This window comes from Agelaius tricolor, unplaced genomic scaffold, assembly GCF_023055355.1.
Source record: "Agelaius tricolor isolate 1412-34295 unplaced genomic scaffold, bAgeTri1.0.p SCAF_14, whole genome shotgun sequence".
NCBI lineage: Eukaryota > Metazoa > Chordata > Aves > Passeriformes > Icteridae > Agelaius > Agelaius tricolor.
Window position 1 is genome coordinate 21,039,948 of NW_027269274.1, and position 18,039 is coordinate 21,057,986.

Sequence of the window (18,039 nt, forward strand, 5' to 3'; positions counted from 1 at the left end):
CTAAAAACGCACCACCACCTCCTAAACACTGTGTTGTTTGTGTATTTTGTAACAAACCGCTGAGTTACGCAGCTTCAGACACATGCAAATGTGATTTTCTGAGCAAGACACTTTACCAGCTAACAGAAATCATTAACACACAGTTTTAAAAAAGACAATGCTCAAGCACAGCAGAACTTTTATACCAGGCTTACCATGCCAAATTTGCAACTTTATATACCATTTCGTTTCAGCTCCACAATTTCCTCAACAAATTTTGCAAAAAACCACATCCTCTAATTGTACTAGTGTGTAAATATATACACATATATATATGCTGTCGTTAAAAAAGGTGCAGAGATTCTACTAGGACTTTTGAAAGAAGAAATCAATATATAGAAATAGACTAAGCTATGCAATTTCAGCCAGAAAGTATAAAAGCTATGAAGTCTTTAAGACCAAGGATAAAAATAGGAGCTTTATTTCCTGCAATTGAGTCTCTTCTATCCAAACTCTTGGCATTTCTTTCCTATTTTAAGTACAAGGCTGTACCTAGTTTCTCAGATAGCATTGTGTTGTCACACTTGCTGAAGCAGGAAATGTGCAGCAGTATAAGCACACCCCAAAGCAGGTGTTCCAGGAGGGAGTTAATAGAAAGCTTAAGCCAGGAGTGCCAGATCTCCTCAGAAAGTGTGCTCCAGAATTAGAGAACAGTACAACCACCAAACAACCTGGCAGGCTGTCATAATTTTCTAAAAAAATATGTAAAAAACTGATCATCAGACTCTCCAGGGAGGAATGCCAATAATTTGTGTAAAGGGCCAGGCTGGGGGATCACACAGCTGTCTCTGAACACGAGGTTTGGACTCAGACAACACGCTGCCATGCCATGCCATGCCATGCCGTGCCATGCCATGCCATGCCATGCCATGCCATGCCGGGCCCAGGCACAATCCTATGGTCTCCAGATGACTTGTGGCCATGCTGCAAATTTGTACTTCACATTCAGATGAGATACCCATGAGCACTCCCAGCCACCTCCATTCCAGAGAAGCCCAGAGCCACCAGGTCCCTCATCTCCCTAAAATCAGCCCTACCAGGCATAGTCTTACTGACATTTGCACTGCAGGCAAGTTGGCTGCCCACCAAACAGCACCCAGCATTCCAGACTATGGAACAGCTGTTTGTTCCATAGAAACTACAGAGGCAGAATGGAGCAGCTGAGAGGCTGATACAAGTGTACAATCAATGTGCTGTGAATACAGCACACTGCACAGCAATGAGTGACTGTGGAGGGCAGCAAGCCCAGGGGAAGTGAGCGCTACTGCACAGAGAAGTCTTTTGTCTAATGGGTAGTACTTGCTCTTTACAGAGAAAATTAAGTACCTTACACTTCTAAATGCATCCAAAAATAATCCAAAAGAGTATTGGTAAATTGTATATTCACGGTAAGAGCATTTTCACAAACTCCAGACATCCCCATTTTAATGCTAAACAACTTGCATAGATGTTTCTGCTTATTTCTACATAGGAGCTTACTCATTTCCTTCTGGCACAAGTCCAGCACTGCTGGAAACCTTCTCTTTCTCAGAAAGTCTGTTCCAAACATGTGTGTGCCAAGCAAGGCAGCACATCTTAAGCAAAAAAAAAAAAAAAAAAAATTTAATCACTGGCTTCAAGATTTTAAATCCAAAATGGAGAAATGTGATTGCTGAAACTGATCCTCCCAACAACAGAGGCTGGAAATTTCCTTATTTGCTTCAGGTATTAAGCCCACACCAGTTGCATGTGAGTGAGCAAAACCAAAATCAGAGTCATGGAATGTTTTGGGTTGTAAGGAACCACAAAGATCATTTTGTCACAACCTTCCTGCCATGGACAGGGAATCTTTCACTAATGTCTTTCCAGAATGTCTGGAAAACGTTCTGAAAAGTCTTTCCAGGTCCTACTGATTAGGAAAGAAGGGCACTATCCTTTGCCTTGATCATTGGCTTTTCATGAAAGCTCAGAGTAAATAAAAATATTCAGGTCACTTTCAGGACTCTGATATTGTCATAACCGTTGATTCCTCGGGCCCTCGAGCGCTGAGCTCCGCCGGGCCCGGCCCTGCGCGGAAACCTCCGCCCGCGGGCAGGGAGGGGGAGAGCGGGGAGAGGCAGGCAAGGAGGCGGGGAAGAGCCGGGAAGAGCGGGGAAGAGCGGGGAACAGCGGGGGAAGAACGGGGGAAGGCGGGGGAAGGCGGAGGAAGGCGGCCCCTGCGACGGGAGTGGCCCCGGGCGCAGTTCGGGAAAGCCGGGCCAGCTCCGGGAGCCGCTTCCCCCGGGGAACCTTCCCCTGCCCCCGCCCGGAGCAACAGGGGCTCGGGCGGCCGCCATGGACTCTGGCAGCGAGACCCACGAACTCAACGGGACTGCGGAGGGCGCGGAGTCGGCGGCCGAGGAGCAGGTGAGGGCCGGGCCCGGCGGGGCGGGGCGGGGGGATCTGGCGCCGTGTCCATCCCGCCGTGTCCTTCCCGAGGCCGGGCGGGACGGGGACTCCGCGGGGTGCGGTGGCGGTCGGTGCTGCTCGGTTCTTGCTGGCTTTTTAGCCTGCCTTCCGCGCACTCCGCGCCGTTCCTGCGTGGAGGCCGCTGCGCGGGTTCCGTGCCCGGGCAGGGCCGGGCAGAGCATCCCCGGCCGCTCCTGGCTCCTACAGCTGTCACCTGTCACCAGGGGGCCACCAGGGCTGCTCCTGGCTCCTGCAGCTGTCATCTGTCACCAGGGGCTACCAGGACTGCTCCTGGCTCCTACAGCTGTCACCTGTCACCAGGGGCCACCAGGGCCCTCCTCTCCCGGGGCCCGCCCGCAGCTCGCCGCACCTGCAGGGCTCTGCCCACCCAGCTGGCTTGGGAGAGGACATCTGCGCGAAATAAGCAATTACAAAACCAGGAAGAATAACTGAAGTGGTTGTGCCTGTATGGTTAATTTCCATGCAGTAATCAAAATAAAAACCAGAATACACAGCTTTTTCATACTATGTATAGTCAAAACATGACCAGACATCCTCACTGGGAAATGTTCATTTGCATTCTGTTAAGTATAAAGGATATTTGCAGAACATGCCACTTATCTGAAGAAAACAGACGGGTAAAAGAGTGTCTTTTATCTTGTTTTGGAAAGACTAAACTCTAAAGGCAGCTCTTACTCCAGCCTAAGTCTCTGACACACAGAAACGACTGTACTAAACCCTCTTCTGTGTCACTGGTAAAATGTTCTGGTTACAGACAGACTAGGCTGATTGTGTAGCACATCTGTCCTTCCTCCAACACTCCCTCCCTAACAAACATTTGGAGTCATGAATATGAAACCAAGAAAAATAAAAATCTGTTTTCAATAAATCCTGGAAATCCTACCTTAAGTTAATCAAGCCTAGGATATGCAAGTAAAGCTGGTGGTCTGGAGTGGTTTCCTCTAAACCTCTGACTTCTCAGGAGTTCTCTCATTTTCTTGATGCAGTTTTGTGATTGCATCACAAGTACTCTTGATGGGGTATTTTTCCCCCAATGTGATCTGCTCCAAGAATTTTTCAGCAACTTACCTGCTTTACTGCATCTTCAGTTGCAAGAAACCCTCATTTTGTTAATCGTTCCCATCAAAACTCAAGTTCTCAGTGAGTGCCATATAAAGAATAAGCAGTGAGACATGCTATTCCATTGTTTTAAATGTATTTAGTGGCACTTCAGTGAACTTCATAAACACTTTCTAAATTTTCTCTCTCTCTCTCTCACACACACACACACTCACACACACAAACTATATGCAAGGTAAAACAAATAGATTTTTCAAAAACCCATCTCTGAATAGAAGATACCTTAAAAACTCTGCCAGTGTTCACAATTCCCACAAACAAAAGAACGCCCCAGCTCAGCAGCCACCTAAACCTGGAGGGACCATCTGCAGCTGCCTGAATCTTCTGTATTGGAGTCAAAAGTGTGTCTGCTTTGAGGAATGCTCACAGGCATCGGAACATGGGTCAGTCACTCTTGTTTCCTTCCTGCCTGTCCCAGCATCTGTCCTCTCCTCAAAACAGACTCTCTTGCACACCTTCACCACAGACCACTGCCTTCTCATACAGAAGAGCTGACATGAAATGCAGATGTAGTTGTTACCTTCAAAGCAATCAAAGCATAAGAATTTTTAAAAGACCAGTTAAGCTCTCAGTAGATCTGAACAAGGGTCACACAGTGGTTTGATGTGGGTTATTTTTACTCCAGCATTCATTTGAATACATTTTTTTAGCAGATGTCAGGCTTTTGGAAGCAAGAAATTCCTTGCTTCTAGGATTGGTCTGGCAGGGCACACCTCACTGACTAATATGTGTGATTACACCTGGCAGAAGTATCTCATCTCTTCTTCAAAGGATCTGTTCATACAAATACAGATTATAACTAGTTTTTCATCCATCTAGTTGCTTTCCGTGTTCATGGTCCATATTGAAACACTCTCCATCCACCATGTTGTAAAATCTAGTTTAGTCTTTCCAAGATAACAGGACGTGCTAGATGAAGAGTTAAGGAAGAGCTATGAAAAAGCTGAACAAGAATTGGATAGTAAAATAAACAGTTTTAATCATGCTATTCCTAAAAATGTGTTGAAGTCCATATATTAATTGAGGGGTAATTTAGAACATGAAAGTAATTTGAAACATGGCAGTTTCTTGGCATCATATTGCAAGTAACCAGCCTGTAGGAGCTTGAAATTATTTTGCTGCATATAGCCTGAAGTAGTATGTTCTCATTACTCATATCAAACTGAATTTGGAGTGTTCTATATACTCCAAATATTGATACTATTGGTGTTAAGTTTTTGCTTGAATATTTTTAAGTAGCTAGAATAAACAAACAGTGTGTTAACCACACAAAATAGACAGTCCACAGCCCAGTTGTGAGAAATAGTATTGTAAGACCAAATGAGTGGAATGAGTCGTAATAATAATGCAAGGCAGAAAAAATTATACTGGAGCAAACTTCTATTTAAATAGCTGTGTGAACAAATTTAAGTTACTCCTTCATTTCACAAATTTAGTCATGAGGTGTGCTGCTTATTTTACAGTAATTTAATGAGTAGAAATATTTTAACTGGACCCTGGAACCAGTACAGCTTTAGGAAAACAGTGCTAAAGCTGTTAAAGCTGCTAAAGCTGGCCCTCAGCAGACTGTACTTTTCTCTTTTTTAATATTAACTTTTTTAGCTCTCAGAAGTCAACATGATTGCCACAGTTTTTTTTCTTAATGTAGTCATGCTTGCACTATCTGTTTGTATAAAAGTGATTCTTCTTAAGGACAAGGTTTTGGAGCTGCTAGAAAATCACGATGTCTATGAAATACAAATACATGCTGAGTTTTTCCCTTTTTTTCTTTCTTTTTTTTTCTTTTTTTTTTCTTTCTTTTTTTTTTTTTTTTTTTGTATTTGCCAGCAACCTCAGCATGTGATTGCAGAGTTCTCACAAACTAGTTAGTGTTACACTGGGTTGCTACTTGGGTGAACATCTCCCCTCTCTCCTCAAAATGAAATTTCCATGGGAAATGAAACTGATGATTCATTCCAGAGCCAGAGTAGGGGTTTTTCTCTCTTGAGTCAGTACTAAGCTGAACAAATGATCTAATGTCTTTTTGAAGGATAAACCACAGAGTATCCTCTGAGGCGGTGTACAAAGGATCCATTAGAGATAAGGAGGCCATGAGGATGGTGAAGGGCCTGGAGGGGAAGCCTTGGTCTGTTCAGCTGGAGAAGAGGAGGCTGAGGGGAGACTCACTGGGGTCAACAACTTCCTTGTGAGTGGCAGAGGAGGGGCACTGATGTCTTCTTGTGGTGACCAGTGATAGGACCTGTGGGAATGGCCTGAAGTTGTGTCACGGAGGGTTAGGGTGGATCTCAGGGAAACGTTCTTCCCCCAGAGGGTGCTGGCACTGCCCAGGCTCCCCAGGGAATGGGCACAGACCCGAGGCTGCCAGAGCTCCAGGAGCATTTGGACAGTGCTGCCAGGGATGGACAGGGTGGGATTGTGGGGGGGTCTGGGCAGGGCCAGGGGCTGGACTTGGTGGTTCCTGCGGATCCCTTCCAACTCAGCCTATTCTGTGAATCTGTAATCATCCATTACATGACTGATATGGCTTAAAATATTTTTGTTGGACAAAAAATTTTTTTCTTTGTTGAATATTTTACCTGACTGCTTTTAGATCAGCAAGGTCTCTGAGATGGAGGGGAGGTCTGACTCAGAGTGGCCATAAATGGCCCTTTGCTCAGTGTAGGTGATGGAGATATGGATAGAAATTCTACAACTATAAGTATTATTAAATACTAGTGCAAAGTTGTTAGTTCAATCCTGTAGCTGTAAGTTTGATCTTACAAAAAAATAAAAGTTCTGAAATGGTGTTCTATTTTAGTCCTGTATTATTCCTTTTATGTCTGATCCATCTCTTTTTTGATTTAACTGGAATTTTTTCCAAACATGAAATTTTCCCTCAAAGATCTGGAAAAATCAGCCATGTGGTATTTTTCTGAAAGATTAATACTTCAAAACAGTAGTAAATTACTTCTTAAACAAAATTCTTTTTAGCATCTTTTTATCAGTTCTGATTGGGAAGAATATTGCAGAACACAGTAAAGAGCAGCCCCACTAAGTTCAGTATGGCTCAGCTTTAGTTCTGCACAGCTTCATTACTATTTAGCAAGTTTCCATTGTTTTATAATTCAGACTTATTCCTAAACACGAGATTTTCAGGAAGATTGCTCTATGGCATTGCAAACCCAGAGGTCATTCTGGTCCATTCTCATTTTCAATCAAAGCTGTTGGCCCATAACATTGCATTAATAACTAACCCCAAATAGAAAGAAAACTGCTGTAATCCTTTCTATAACAATTTACTGTATTTAGCAAAGATACTTTATTGTTTTCAAATATTTCCATTTTCAGTGCTGTTTCCTTCCTGTTGAATCACCAGGTGGGGCTTCGCTGTCATACACTCAGCGCCTAAGGACATTTGCTACAGAGCCACTTGTATTTGCTTTTTAATAAATGTAACCAATAGATCCTTTCTGTACTTGAGAGGGACTCAGTTTTTCTGGGTATACCATTGAAAGAGGGAGTGAAGCAAAGCAGATGCAGAGTGTGTACTAACACAGAGGTACTGTGAACTGTGCAATCTTGGAGTGAAGGTTCCGTCAGAACCAAAAACATGCCTGTTTATGACATGGCATTGTAGCTTTATCCTTGCAGAGTGCAGTGCTCTGGGCAAGCAAACAGCCCCTGCTTCTGTGAGGAGACCTAGAGTGGTACTGCCTGTGGGACAGCACCATGTCACTGTGAAAATAGCTCTTCCATGGTATTCTTCCAGTCACAGATGGAGCAAGAGGGAGAGGCTTTTCACTCCCATCCTTTGTCTAACTGTGCATAGACCAGCAGGGCAGGTTGTTGTGCTGTGAGGCTGAAGCTTTGCAGCACTGAGGCCCTGAAGGCAAGCAGGGAATGGTGTCCCAGATGCGTATGGCTCTTTTATGTGAACGCGTGTGCTGGCTTTGCTCAAAGTCCCTTGGAGACACAAACACAAGGCCTTATCTTGTCTCTACCAAGGAATTTGAATGTTGAATGTGTGTGAGGAGATGTTTTGGTTGCACTAAGGCTGAAGCAGGTCCTGTGCAATGCATACTGCTCTTTTGCCAAGTGACACCTGCAGGAAGAGCACTCCTTTACGTGTATCCTAGAAAATCTCCAGACATTCCACTGTCCCTCTGTACTCCTGTGGATAATCAAAGTACAGGAAGTGTTGTTTGGTGCTGTCAGCTGCACATGTTGCTGCATTCCTGGAATCCCCCTGAAACCATAAAGCCACATAACCAAGTTCTACTATAATTTCTGTTGTACAGACTGTCACTCTCCTGAGGTTAAGGCAACATCTCTTTTTTCTTTACCTGTGTATATATTGCTGTGTAACACACAATCTGATCTTAAAAAGTACCCATGTAGTACTGACTGCATCAGCTTCAATACCTCTGGCAGCAGCCTTCAGCTTGCTCCCAGAAGACAAGGCTAATTTGCTCTTTTTTTTGGATTTTTGTTTTCTGGTTTTCCAACATCAGTCAGGAGGCAGGAAGTGAATGTTTGAGGGGTTTTCATGATTACAGGTCATTTTTCCTGGTGAAGGCAAGATCACAGGCTGAGAAAAACCTCTGACATTTTCTGCTGCCCTATTACACTCTGTCAAACATTTAGGCTTGTGATGGATGACGTGTCTGGTGAAAACAGGTCAAGTTTGGTATTTAAATGCCCTGAAAAAACTGGCAATGTGTATATGAATATCTACCCTGTTTAAAAGGAGGCTTTTAGGTCTAGACTGTGGCAAGCCTGGCTTGGGAGTTGATAACGTTTAGTGCTGCTGAGGAGAGTAATTAGAGGGTGTCTTCTGCATTTGAGCTAACCTGCAAAGCCAGACTCCTTTCACAGGAGTCTGGCAAGGAGCAACATATCTGGGCAGTAAAAAAGTCTCTAAGAAGTAGGTTTAAAGAAGACAGCTAGAACAAGTTTACTTTTCATATATTTCTCTATTATTTTTAAAGTCTAGAAGAGCAGAAAGAATAAAATTCCTAACCTGTTCAGAGACAGCAGGATAGAGGATCACTTACTCTTCCTTCCTCGTGGAGTTGGGCTGCTATCTCTAACCTAGTTACTCTAAGCTGCATCTAATCCATAGAGAAATAGGCACCGCTGGGAGACAAGCAGTGACATTTCAAGTCAGGTCACATGAATCATCATCAGGAAACACTCATATATTCATCCCATTGGGTTAACTAGCCCTAAGTTTGCCCTGCAGCGGGTTTTTATTTTCCTGTTTGTTTGCAGAGCAATTTAAAAAATACCAAACAAATGAAAAACAACCCAAACAGCTGATGTGAAAATGGGGGAAAAAAGATTCCCTTGTAATTGGGCAATTCTTGGCAACAACACATCATATGATATGATGATAGTAAAGTGGAAAAACATCTGTGTATGGGGGTATGGATGGCCCTGGACAGTGGCATGGTGAAGGAAGGAGTAGCAAGGAAAGGAGGGCAAGCAAAGCTCACACAGTGGCCAACTTCACATCTGTCTTTAAAAGAAGACTCATGAGTAAGGAAAGAACTTTTTGGATGTGTAAGGAGAGAAAGTGAATTTAATAAATATCTGTATTTTTAAGTGTGCCTTCAGGATTAAATTAGTCACAACAACCTGTTGTTTGCTGGATTGTGTTACAGTGGTTTTTCCCTCCCAACTTTTTCTCAGTGCAAACTTTGGTAGAAACATGCTGACTGTTTAAACTGATCCTATAGGCAAGCTGGAAAAGGTGTAAAAGGGCAGTAGAAGCAGGCAGGTTTCTGCTCTCCTTCTGGAGGATGGGGCTAACAGGGGAAAGCTGCACAGGAGATCTCAGCACTGCTGTGGTTCTGCCCATATGGTCACAGGAATCATTTGGTGGGCCAAGTGATGTCCCACTCACCACCAATTAAGAGATGTGAATAACCATTTTCCTCTCTGCTGGCTCCAGCGCAGAAGGTGGCAATGGTTCCAAAGGAACAGACCCATCAACATCAACCACTATGCCAACAAGAAGAGCGCGGCCGAGAGCATGCTGGACATCGCCCTGCTGATGGCCAACGCCTCCCAGCTCAAAGCTGTCATGGAGCAAGGGCCCTCCTTTTCCTTCTACGTCCCGCTGATCATTCTCATCAGTCTGTCGCTCACCCTGCAAGTTATGGTGGGAGTGCTCTTGATATTCCTTGGTAGGTAACAACAGCAAGAACCACTGACTCGTATTTTTCTTATAGGACACAGCCTATAGGATGGTAAATAAACACCCTTTGCTTTTAAAAAGCCTTTACCTCAGAACCAATTCAGGTTAGAATCACAGAATCATTTAGGTTGGAAAAGACCTCTAAGGTCAGCTAGTCAAAAAGTTAACCCAGCACTGCCCTGTTCACCACTAAACCATGTACATAAACATCACAATTGCACATCTTTTAATTATCTCCAGGGATGGTGACTCAACCACTTCCCTGGGTAGTCTGTTCCAACGCTTGACAACCCTTTCCGTAAAGAAATTTTTCTAATATCCAAAAATGCAGATTTTCTCTTGAAACCATAGAAATACTGCAACAAAGGGAGGAAAGGAAACTTTATGTGAAATCTTCAATTTTTATCACCTTTCTCCTACTCATTTGCCCATACTATGAATATTTTTCCTCCAGAAAGCCTGAGGAGGAAGGAAAGTTATGAAATTTTGTAAAAGAAACATCAGTAGGCCAGACAGGATAGTGAGGTCTATCAAGTTTCATAATTATGTTTTTGGCAAGACTGTTACTTAATCTTATGACTGAAATGTATTTCTTCCATATCATATAAGAAAATAATGTGAATGGGGAACTCCAAAAGGGAAGTGAAAGTCAAAATTTCCATCGTCATGTTGGTGTGGCATGTTGTCTTTAGCTTGGCTGTGTTGCAATCAAGCTGCATCTACCATTGCCCACCTGGAATAAATGACACTGCCAATGGTAGGAAACAGCTGTGGATCATTTCTGCTAGTGATATGGGATCATTTATTCTCATAACATTTTTCAAATCTCATCCTTTACCTTAGTGGGAACTAGATAACTGACCTTGGGCCTAATGTAAATGAAAAGGCAGACTTCACACATGGCATTTAATGAGTTTGGCATCCCTGACAATCTTTCAGTGTTCTGCTCTCTTATCACAGCTGAAAAAATAATGTTCTGTTCAAGGAGAAAGTTCCTAGGGATCCAGGATATACATGGCTTGTAATATTCACAGTTGATGTGGCTTTTTTCTTTCTTACAAAAGAGATGGAATACAGCTGTCTCTGCATTTGTTAGAGTTGGTGCAAAAGCAGAATCCAGGTCTTGGCTCAGAGGAGATTGCAGAAGGGGACTGGAAAAAACCCAACCTGTTGATGCTGGCAGGTGTGGGAAACAGGTAATGGAAAAATCAGTAAAATACATCTATGTTCCTCAGTTGAAGGCGTCTCCCTGGTTGCTTCATCAGGCTTTGAGGCTGTAAACAAGCTCCCTGTCTTTCTGCTGGGCAATAATTTCTCAGTATATGCTGAGATACTGCTTTTTAATGCTTGTTTCTGCAAGACACTGCTTAAATGGTTTAAATTGCTATTATGTTACGGGCCACATGTTCAGTCCCTTAGGTGGTTGGAGACAGGGACGACACACACACCTCAAAGCTCCATTTGACAAACAGCATGTTTTGGTGTCCAAACCTAGTATATATAGGGGATTTGAAAACCCTGGTCTCAACTGCTAATTGGTCTGATCCCCACACAGCGCAGCTCCTGACCAGTGAGATGTCTGCAGCTTAGGATGGAATGTAATTGGTTGAGGTTCCTGTCTGTCAACCCAGGGGCCAGTTTATGGAACCAGTTGGGTTTCTTATTTATAGCCAAATCAATTGCCCAGTACAAGCCAGCTTGTACTGTGACAAATTGCTGTCAATTTTATCATTGTCACATTGAGGATAACAGAGCCCTTGGCTTATAGTGATGCACTCTTGGAGCAGTGTTGTCCCGCTAAGGTCAAAGACAGGAAGAAGACAGGAAACAGGACACAAAGGTATGAAAATGCAGGCATCAGAGCAAGAACTTTCTTTTCACAATGTATATTTTATAGTTTTGGCTTGCAGGAATAGTTTGTTTCTGTCCAGCCATGAAATTCTGTCTCTTCAAGCTCTCACACGGCCAAACAAAAGTCTGTGCCATGATCCAGTTTCTTTCCTTGAGTCAGGGTTTTATCCTGGGAACTACCAGTTCTCACAGTTTCTACTAGGTATTAAAAGCTTTTCCTCCTTCTAAAGAGCCTTTCATGAAAACAATGTGAGAAATGTTCAGCAAACTTGTCCTTGGAAGGGATTTGGTCACCTTAACTTTTTGGAAGAAAAGCAAAGAATGTCTTGAAATAGTTTCAGTGGCTTGAAATCATAGTAATCCATTATAATAAAATACTTGATGAATAACTGTTCTTAAGAACATTTTCACAAACACCCTCATCTGAAGTGCTGTAATTACAAAGATAGGATTACTGCAATTCTACTTGAAAGTTTAGAGCTTTTCCTAAACTGACAAGTATTATTTGTCTTCTCTGACCCTCCTGTGGACAAAGGGACAGCTCTGAAAGTGTCAGTTTGCCTTTCAGTGTGATTGCTTTTTACTCACATAACAGGTCAGGCCATTATTACCTTTCTATTTTTATCCAACTGTCCCAAATGCTGTTATTCTATGTTTCAGAACTAATGATTCAGTTTCATTTATTCTTCACTCACATGGAGTCCTTCCAGGTCCTGCTGGGGTGCAAGCATCCACATGCCTCCAGATACTTTACAGATGTGTATACTCATTTTAAGGTCGAAGTATTTACTGAACTTAAATTATTTAATGCCTGCAAAGGTGTGCAGTAGCTTCTCAGGGCAGTTCCCCCACACTGTTCTTCAATGTTTTGCCTGGCCTGTGATGTTTGACTACACTACTTTAGCAAACAGGACTTGAGCAGGTGCTCAGAATTCCTTGAAACCAAAACAGCATTATTAGGGACCCCAGGTGAACCTGGCTGTTAGCACTTCAGCATCACAAGTGTGTTTGCGACCATTCAACAACAAGGGGTATTGGTTCAGTGGTTCACTTCTGCAGTATGGAACACAGTGATGATGGTACAAGCAAGTAACAAGATTTATTTTGTGTGGTAGAGTCATAAGTTGTATGTCTATGTATGTGCCTATCAGAAGGAGCCCTAGGTTTTATGTTGCTGTAAAAACTTGTCTGGTATAAACTTTCTCTCACATGTTGTGCACATGCAGACACAAGCTCCAGTGATATATGCTGTTGAGAACTTGGAGTCTCAACAGACAAAACTCATTCTCAAAACATGCTCCAGAATTCATCAGCACTCACTCCATCAGCACCAAAGGAATGTAGCCAAGGGTCTCAGCTGCAGGGCCCTTGCTGCCAGAGAACAGAGACAGGAAACTCTTGGGTTTTCACATGGTATTTCAGTGGGCATAGTATTTGGTCAAAGTTGGATCTGATGACCTTGGAGGTCTTTTCCAGCCTTAGTGATTCTATGATGCCAGGCAAGTGCCCCAGACTTCTCACTGTCTTAAAACCAAACCTATTATCAGCCCAATGTAACTAATTTGTATGCTATCACAAGGCCTGGAATCAAAGCTTACACTCCATTAATGCTTGCGTGAGCCTCCCTCACTCCCTTTAGCAGTTCAACCGAAAAACAGCTGCAAGAAACAAAGGAAAATGTTTCCACAGCAGATGCTCTCTGTAGAAAGGACTGCAGCTACACTGCTCTGACACCTCCCTCTGTTTAACAGATAGAGTACCCTTGCTTTCTAAAAACAGAATCAGGGCAAAGGCAGGGAGTAAAAGGGAATACAAGCTGGGGAAGGGCACCAGTACAGAAAAAATCCAGCCCTGGTAATGAGATTTGTAGCATTTTAACTAGGAAATTCAACTTCATCCTCTCAGGGCTTCAAGTTTCATATATTCAAGACTGAAATAATTTTTAAATGCTTAAAGTCTGCAACAAAGCTCGGCTTCAAAACATCAAGAACTCGAAAGATTTCTAGTGATGTTAGTGCATCCATTACTTCCCATGTGTGTCCACAGAGATTAGATGCTAATTACTTGAAGTTAATAAGCTCCTTGTGGTTACAGACCTTCTCCTTAGCACTTTCAGTGACACTGCAGAATCTGACTTCCCTTTTAAATATGACTGATCCAAATAGCTTAGCATAAGATAAATTCTGTAACTGCAGCAGAAACCTTTTATTCTGGATTTTGAAATATACATATTATTAAACATTTTTTCTCCTTTCTCTTTGAAGTAAAATATGACCTTAACAACCCTGAAAAACATGGAAAGCTGAATTTCCTCAACAACCTTGCAACTGGACTAGTATTCATTATAGTAGTTGTGAATATTTTTATCACTGCCTTTGGAGTGCAGAAACCAGTTGCTGAGCCAGCATCAAGACAGTAAGGACCAGGTGAGTGTGGTCTCCTGCAGCATGAGGTAGCAGAGCACTGCATCCAGGAATGCAGAGCACACTGGAGCACTTCAGAAACAGCCACAGGCTGATCTGTACTGTTGAAGTTCTTGCAGATACCTGAGCTCACTTCCCATTAGTGCAAAAGCAGAAACTGCTGGGAACTGGTAAGCTATTACAATGTGTTTGTGAATGTGGAGTTCAAAAGTTGATGGCAGCACGTCACCCGTAGGAAGTGTAAGGATTGTCCTGGCCTAGCCACTCCTTTTCCTTACTGCTGACTGACACAATAAGGGAAATAATGTTGTTCTGCTTTCTCCAAATGCCTCTCCATTTTTTAAGGAAGGTTTGCATCCAGTCTATTACTTAATGCTGAAGACAATCTGTTTCCAAGTAGCTAGGGCTGTTAAATCTGACATGTAACACTGCACATGCTGGAGTCTCTCAGTTTCTGGGCTGGCTCCAGATCGTGTGGCTGCTCTGTCCTTCACAGGACGGGGCTTTGCTCTGTGGGAGACTCAGCTCACAGAGATGAGCACTATCACTTCACATGTGGCCATTTAGGACAATCTTGTTGCTCTACCTGCACTTGCAGCTTTGTTCTTTACTTATACAGAAGGATAAATACAGGAATTGTGGGGATGAAACTGGGTGTCTTCCTAGCTATGATGAGCAGTTTGGGAGGACATAAACCTAAATTATAGGCTCGTAATGCAAGAAGCACCATGGTCAACATCTGCCTTTAAAATAGCAGTGCTAAGTCTGTGCGTGCCAACATTGCTCTGGCACTTGGTCTCCCAGATGTCAGTCCAGGGTCAGAGACCTGCTGAAGAAGGAATGGCTGGGCTGACAGGCCATGGTTGCACTCTGTGCTACACAGACAGCCCGTGCAAATAACATTACTGCTTTGTGCAAACTTCTACAAGAAACCCTTTCTCCATAAAAAAGAAGATACAAGGCCTTTAAACTATTAATCTGTAGATGAACAGTGCAACAGAAATCTGTAACAAAAATGGGAGTCAAACCAAAATTTATCATCAGTCAAAACAGCATGAGGAGAAATCATTGTAAAAAGTTACTAGGAAAATTAAGAACTACAGTAATTTACTCAGGATGTGGGTGTAATTTTCTCCTTTAACCAAAACCTATGAAATTCTGGCAGTGAAAGAAGATAGTTTTAATGCATTTTCTGGCCATAGTTGCTACAAACAGACTAATAAGTATTTAATTTTAACAGCGAAGAGCACATAGATTATCTGAGCTATTACCTGAAATGCAGGTAGAATGTTAATTTCAGGAGAACATGTTAAAGCAGTACTGAAGCAATAACCCCAAAATTAACACTGGCAAAACCAAGGGAGCTGCATGAAGGATTATTGGAATTTTAGCTGCCTTCAGGACAAAACACACAAAACACCCGGGACAGAAGCAGAGACAAGGATCTGAAATAGGCATAAGGAAGCTCAGAACAGAACCAGAAGCTGTGGGCTCCTGCCTCCATGCTCTCACACATGCAGTTTCCTAATTAAACAGCCAAATGTGGTGTCCAGAACCTATTTTTTGCTGCAGACTTGTTAAATGTGAAAGTTCTGTATTGCTTTGGAACATTACAGCTGTTGTTTGCTCATTTGTACACATTGCCCTTGCTTGCCATCTGAATGTAACCTGAGAAATAAGTGTTTTTCAGTCTGTTGCCACAGTCTCCTCAAAACCCTGAAAGAAATGAGTAGCCATGTTCTGGCTTCACCTTTACTATTATGCACCCTTTTCCACAGAAAACTTAATTGCCCCTTTAAAGTAAATGTATCATTTACTATAATTCCTGTATCACTAAAATATCAATATCTTTGTGTTTCAGAGACCTGGAGCATTCATTTTAGATGCCATTTGCAGTTGAGCCAGCTACGCTGGACACAGTGGGGAAAGAAAAATAATTTGAAGAAGCTGGACACACCAAGCAGCTTTCTCAGGCTTCCAACACACCTGTATACCTGAAATTTTCCCATGTCTTAATATTTAAATTGTTTGGCATCTAAGAGAAGGTTAGCTTTGCCCCAAGGATGCTGTTTTTCTGGAATATTGGCATTTCAATTTCTGAAGAAACTTATTTTTTTTTCAGAGAAGTGACATAAATTCATGAAACAAGGAAATATCATCTGGTAGCATTTCACAGGATTTTTCTTTTTACATGCCTTTGGTTTTTGTGGCAATTTGTCATTTCACGATGGTAAGAAATGTCAGGCCTTTGATTCTGCTGTGGTCACATTGTCCTTTATTTCACAGCTTGGCACCAAGCCCATGTACTCTGTAGCCGAGCGGTGTGTAAAGGTGGCTCTGCTTTTGCACAGCTTTTTGTTTTGCATTTTTTTTCCACTCTAGCTAAAGGAAAGATGAGACGAAAAGAAATAAGCAGCATTCTTTTGCCCAGTTTTGTTCACAGGTAATCGTTTGAATTGTTTCTTCTGGACACACTTAAAATTTCCTGTCCTTCATGCACAGACACAAATCACCTAATTTTTAATGGTTTCTTACCATGTATTGCTATTCTGTGTATTCTGTCCATTATATGTATTTATTTGAATCATAGAGTAGTTTGCATTCAAGGGACCTTTAAAGCTCATCCTGTTCCATCCCTGCCATGGGCAGGGACACCTTCCACTTGCTCCAAGCCCTGGCCTTGGACACTTCCAGGGATGCAGGGGGAGCCACAGCTGCTCTGGGCACCCTGTGCCAGGGCCTCACCACCTTCATTGTAAAAGGTTCTTTCTTATATCAAATTTCTGGAAACCCTATTACAAGTGCCACCTTTTCTAGGCTCTACTGGTAAACTGGAAGATCCAGGGTGAACTTTACCTGTTAAACTGGTACCACGTGCCTGTCAGCAGCAACTCAAATGGCAAAATGAACTGAGTTTTTCTCTCTAGTTTCCACTCTCTCTTCCCATCATTGATTGCTGCAGTTTTGTTCCTTTTATGAGTTTATGGCTAAAAGCAAAATAAAATTTTCAATTTTTATTTTTAAATATATGTAGAGAGTTATAAATGTCTTCTAGTCTCTTACCTGCTGGCTCAGGGACTTACACTTTTTCTAAATACACTATTGCTAGTAATAGTGTAGGTTACAATAATTTCTTCAACAAAAACATTTTAGTCATTTCATTTCCAAAGTATCATACCTACAATCAGAAAAATCTAAGTTTTCTAGATTGCACTTATATGTAAATGCAAGATGTAGATTTGTATGAATCAATTTTCTTGATGTCAATTTTCAAAAGCTCCTTTGTACATAAGAATAGAAGATTGATTTCATGTGTCTCATCTCATTTACAAGTTTTATTACTGACCTTTCTCTTTGTCTCAAAGCCCACTGATGTACCAGACTTTCATGTATATGTTCTGTAAGAATTACTAACAGAAAACAAATCAAACTCATGTGATTAGTAATGGAATAAATATTCTTTTTTTATTTTCTAATTTGTCTTTTGTTGCTTCATTTCCATTGTTACATGTGTTTAACCAGTATCCAGCAGGCAGTGGTTTAATTCTGTGGGCTATACTGATGTAAACATAACTCAGAACAAATTCTGAAAGAGGCACACAGGACAACTTCCTTCCTGTATTTATTTTTCACAAACCACCAACTGCTGTAGAACTCTTCATGCCCACTGGCTGTCTGTCATGGCTGTCACACTTCTGATGCTGCTTCCCATGTCTTTTATTGTGATTAAGTAAGATTTGCAAAACATTCTTATACATGAAATCTGTATTTTAAGTCTTTGAAGCCTTCAGAGTTCATGTATTTTTTAGCAGACAGAAGCATCTGCAAGTTGGTTTCAAGTATAAATAATTTAATCACAGGATTATTATTCTTTTAAGTCAGGTGCTGCTTTAAAATCCAGGCAAGTATCTCAGAGGGGCAGCAAACAAATACATATGTTTGACTCATTCTTTGGTTTGCTGTGCTTTTTCAGAGTTTTTG

The 18,039-nt window shown here is 42.1% G+C and overlaps 1 protein-coding gene across 2 annotated transcripts; it reads left to right on the plus strand.

The window, feature by feature from the left end:
* Positions 1-2,208: 2,208 nt before the first annotated feature.
* NINJ1 (ninjurin 1) lies at positions 2,209-17,534 on the plus strand. Of its 2 annotated transcripts, XR_011681244.1 has the most exons (5): positions 2,209-2,424; positions 9,539-9,773; positions 13,900-14,061; positions 14,169-14,228; positions 15,920-17,534. XR_011681244.1 is itself a non-coding variant. In XM_071440127.1 (4 exons), the coding sequence occupies exons 1-3, from the start codon at positions 2,353-2,355 to the stop codon at positions 14,052-14,054; spliced, it is 462 nt and encodes a 153-aa protein (XP_071296228.1). In that variant the 5' UTR covers positions 2,209-2,352; the 3' UTR covers positions 14,055-14,061; positions 15,920-17,534. The 2 variants fall into 2 exon arrangements, 1 of the variants encoding a protein (XP_071296228.1); XM_071440127.1 differs by lacking the exon at positions 14,169-14,228.
* Positions 17,535-18,039: the final 505 nt, after the last annotated feature.

Excerpts from the sequence above, each read along its gene's own strand:
- NINJ1 (XM_071440127.1), top strand. The coding sequence starts at position 2,353 with ATGGACTCTGGCAGCGAGACCCACGAACTCAACGGGACTGCGGAGGGC. Across the intron at positions 2,425-9,538 it reads AGTCGGCGGCCGAGGAGCAG|CGCAGAAGGTGGCAATGGTT; the intron begins GTGAGGGCCGGG and ends TGCTGGCTCCAG. Across the intron at positions 9,774-13,899 it reads AGTGCTCTTGATATTCCTTG|TAAAATATGACCTTAACAAC; the intron begins GTAGGTAACAAC and ends TTCTCTTTGAAG.